This window comes from Lactuca saligna, chromosome 9 (assembly GCF_052625555.1).
Source record: "Lactuca saligna cultivar CGN05327 chromosome 9, ASM5262555v1, whole genome shotgun sequence".
In the NCBI taxonomy this organism is placed as follows: domain Eukaryota; kingdom Viridiplantae; phylum Streptophyta; class Magnoliopsida; order Asterales; family Asteraceae; genus Lactuca; species Lactuca saligna.
The window spans coordinates 132,885,983-132,889,605 of record NC_136425.1 but is presented as its reverse complement, the minus strand read 5'-3'; the positions used below and the strand labels follow the sequence as shown (position 1 = coordinate 132,889,605).

The 3,623-nt window shown below is 35.5% G+C and overlaps 1 protein-coding gene across 2 annotated transcripts; it reads left to right on the top strand.

The window, feature by feature from the left end:
- The first annotated feature begins 863 nt into the window (after positions 1-863).
- LOC145018477 (uncharacterized) lies at positions 864-3,036 on the top strand. Of its 2 annotated transcripts, none has more exons than XM_078976355.1 (3): positions 864-1,056; positions 2,148-2,266; positions 2,600-3,036. In XM_078976355.1, exons 2-3 carry the CDS (start codon positions 2,217-2,219, stop codon positions 2,814-2,816), a joined length of 267 nt encoding a protein of 88 aa, XP_078832481.1. In that variant the 5' UTR covers positions 864-1,056; positions 2,148-2,216; the 3' UTR covers positions 2,817-3,036. The 2 variants fall into 2 exon arrangements, with proteins under 2 accessions (XP_078832481.1, XP_078832482.1); XM_078976356.1 differs by having other exon boundaries at positions 876-1,056; positions 2,132-2,266.
- Positions 3,037-3,623: the final 587 nt, after the last annotated feature.

Below are 3,623 nucleotides of genomic sequence, written 5' to 3'. Positions count from 1 at the left end.
TGTCTCCAGCTTCTTTGGGAAAATCATAAACCACCATAACTGTCAAGAAATCAAAATCTTCTTTATATCTTCCCTTATCTATCTTCAACGCCCACCTAAATCATCCACTGATAGAACCCTGACCCATAGAATTTAACTTGGCTACCCCATGTATTGGCTGCAACTCAAAAAAATTCAACCTAGGGGGTGTAGATCTCTATCACTGAAATAGAAAAGGAAAACATGATTGGATGCTAGGAAAACGTTACAATAGTGGTATTGAAGAAGCCAATGAGATTTAAATTGTATTGTTGAGGCTTTCCCATTTGATTCGACATCCTTTACTTTAAACTCATGAAACTTTCCCCTTATACTATAAAAATTAGAAAATATCATTATAGCATAATCAACTATTGTTATTTACTCGATTTTGGTCACTAAACTATGTTTTTTTTTGCGCAATATATCATTAAACTTACAAGTTACCTTTCAGTTATGGAAATCTGATACTCTAACACAATCAGTTGTTGTATTTGGTCCAATTTGGTGTATAAAGTATTTTATTTATGCAATTAGTCATTGAACTATTATAACATCTCGTTTTTCGGCATGTTATAATTTACACATTTTAATTATTTATTGAAGTTAGAAGGATAATAATAATAATAATAATAATAATAATAATAATAATAATAATAAGGGTAGTGACAAAAATAAATCAGAAAATGAGCTAAAGTCAAGAATATGTGGAAGAGGGGCTAAAAGGGACCAAAATAGAAACCTAAAGTGGATGGGTTTGTTGCTGGGGGTATTTCTGCCAACTCGGCAAACCCTAGGGCCAGCTGTAAACTGAATTTAACATCCATATTGATCGGGATTTGTTTGGGGGGCCACGTTTTCAATCAAGGGGAAGACTTAACCCTAGCACCCAAAAAAAATTGTTGCTGCCGTTTCTTCTAATCATAGAGATCGGGAAAGGGAAGGAGGAGCCGCCGGAGGTTCATACCGGAGAAGAAGGAAGATCGACGGGTGAAGGGGGAGGGAGATGTGGTGATCACGTCCTTGCAAACCATTCAGGTAAAAACCAACATCTTCTTCTTTTCTTTCTTTCTTGGCCGAGAACACCCAAAGCAATCATCACCACAACCGCCGGCCGCCTCCTACTGCCGGTGTGCGTTTTCTGCCACCACAGACCACCGCAAGGTGGTTGTGTGTGTTATATATATATATATATATATATATATATATATATATATATATATATATATATATATATATATATATATATATATATATATATATATATATATGCTTCCAGCCCTGTCCTCTGCGATGTATTTGTGTCCTGTGTGTTTGTTTGATGTTTTTCCGAGAACCACAGAGAACCATCACGGGCAGCTCCCTGCTCCCGGTATCCACAACCCGTCGCCACCACCGGCCACCCATCAGGTGGCTGTGTGTGTATAATGGAGTTGATTCCAGGCCATTTCTTTTCTTTTTCTTTCAAGAATTTAAGTGTATGTTTGTGTGTTATTTTGGAAACACCGCCCATCACCGCCATCGGCAGTCTTATGCCGCCGGTGTTCCTCCCAACACCACCACAAACCACTATATTTTGTGGCTATGGATTATTAGGCTTCTGATCATGTAAGGATAAGTTTAAAGGCATAATGTAATTGTCCCACTGTTACTCTAAATAGCAACGTGCTTTCCTTTTTGAGTATTTTGACCACCGTTGACCACCATTAACCACCACTAGACCTCCAGCAGATGGGTGAATGTGGTGGGCGAAATTTCCAACCTTTAGATCTCAATGATAAAGGCTTAATGGGTTAAGTTCCTATGTTGAAACTATGAATTCAAGAGAATAATATTTCTTTTTTTTAAGCCTTTGCCTAACTAAGCTCCTAAACCATTAAGGGGTCGATTGATAGTTGTTAACTGGCCTCCACATCTGACTGAGTTTATGCTGTTTGATTATTTTTTGTGGTGAGTGATGAAAAATGATGATATTACCCTTATGTTGTCTCTTCTGCTGGATCAAGAAACAAACTACTTTAATTTGTTGTTGCTTCATCTTTCACTGCATTTTTACCTTCTTCAAAACTGATCATATATACAATGACACATGATTTATTGAAAACTAATATAGGAAATTGGTGAAACAGATTGAAAGATATAATAACCAATCTTTGAGCTCTACAAGAAGTTGTTATCCCCAAATTGATTCTAAGTAAATGGCAAGTCAAGAGAATGTGAAGCATATCGAGGACTGTTCTGTTTCCAAGTAACTTCTTTTTAACTTTTTCTATTGTAAATTTGTACTTTTAATCCTTTTTCATTCCTAAGTCATTCAACTTTTAAAATATCTACACAATTATAGCATTCTACTTTCAGTTTGTTTTTTTCTTATTAGGACATTATATTTTGAAAAATCTACCCACAAATAATGTCTTAACAAGAAAAAAATTGAAAGGTTAGAATTTTCTTATCACAATATCATCCAATAACACAACGTAATAATAAGGAGAATAAATAAAAAAAGTGAAAAGTAGATTTTGTTTGGTAATAGACAGAATAATAAAGAAATAAATGACATTTTTGATTTTGATATTTGCAGCGCATTGGGGACATGGGTGTTCTCTGTGGCAGGTGCGTTGATTGCGATACCTGTAGGAATAAAGAGGAAATCATTAGCGCCGCTTGTGTTTTTTGGGACAACAGGGACGATGGTTGATATAATTATGGGAATTAGTGCCTGTGAAAGAGAACATGCTGAACGCCAACAACAAAATTCACTTTCTGTTTCTGTTCCTGTGTCTGATGATGCTATCTGACGTGTCATCAAAGTTATATTGAGTTACCTATATTTTTGTAATGATAAAAAACTATGATAAATACATGATATGTAATAATTATCCACCCTTCTCCAAGTTCAAAAAAGATTTGACATGATTTTATGGTTATTATCCGTTGTGGATAATGTATTGTTATCCATGATAATATTGTTTAACGTGTATGATGTAATGGTGAAATAAGAACTGGATCCATTGTGTATGTTGTAGTTGTGTATTTGTCATAAATGGTCAAAAGTCACACAAAAGTGGTAACAGACTGTGAAGTATCTATCATAAATTGTAACAAACTTGGAACTTTGGAACTTTGTATTTGTTTCTAACGAGAAAAATCATTACAATATGTTTGTTGAGATTAAAGGTGAGGATGATGATGAAGTTGTTGATGATACACAAACAGTAAGTTGGGCATTTAACAGAAATGCACCCATTGAAGCTGAAGACAATGATCAAAGTATGGAATTAAGTCTTGAATTGCGAAAGTCATCCCTTGCGTGTAAGATTCTGTTTCCACTTCATTTTGTTCATATAATGGCATAAAGTCTTGAATTGTGAAAGTCATCTCTTGCGTAATTTTGAATTTTTCTGATATACCCCATTACCACATTCTTTCTTCTTCAAATTGGACATCTCTACTCACATGAATGACCCCCGTGTTTGGGTCAAGCAATCTGTAGGATTTTCGTCCATGTCTCCATTCCTTCATGAACCATGGCCTTGCTTCGGTTATCAAGTTTCTGAAGATGGCCGCCAATCACTAACATGTGTGCCACACAAGCAAACACCCTT

Bases quoted from the DNA above. Each gene is read 5' to 3' on its own strand.
- LOC145018477 (XM_078976355.1), top strand. From the start codon at position 2,217: ATGGCAAGTCAAGAGAATGTGAAGCATATCGAGGACTGTTCTGTTTCC. The intron at 2,267-2,599 runs GTAACTTCTTTT...TGATATTTGCAG, and splicing joins GAGGACTGTTCTGTTTCCAA to CGCATTGGGGACATGGGTGT.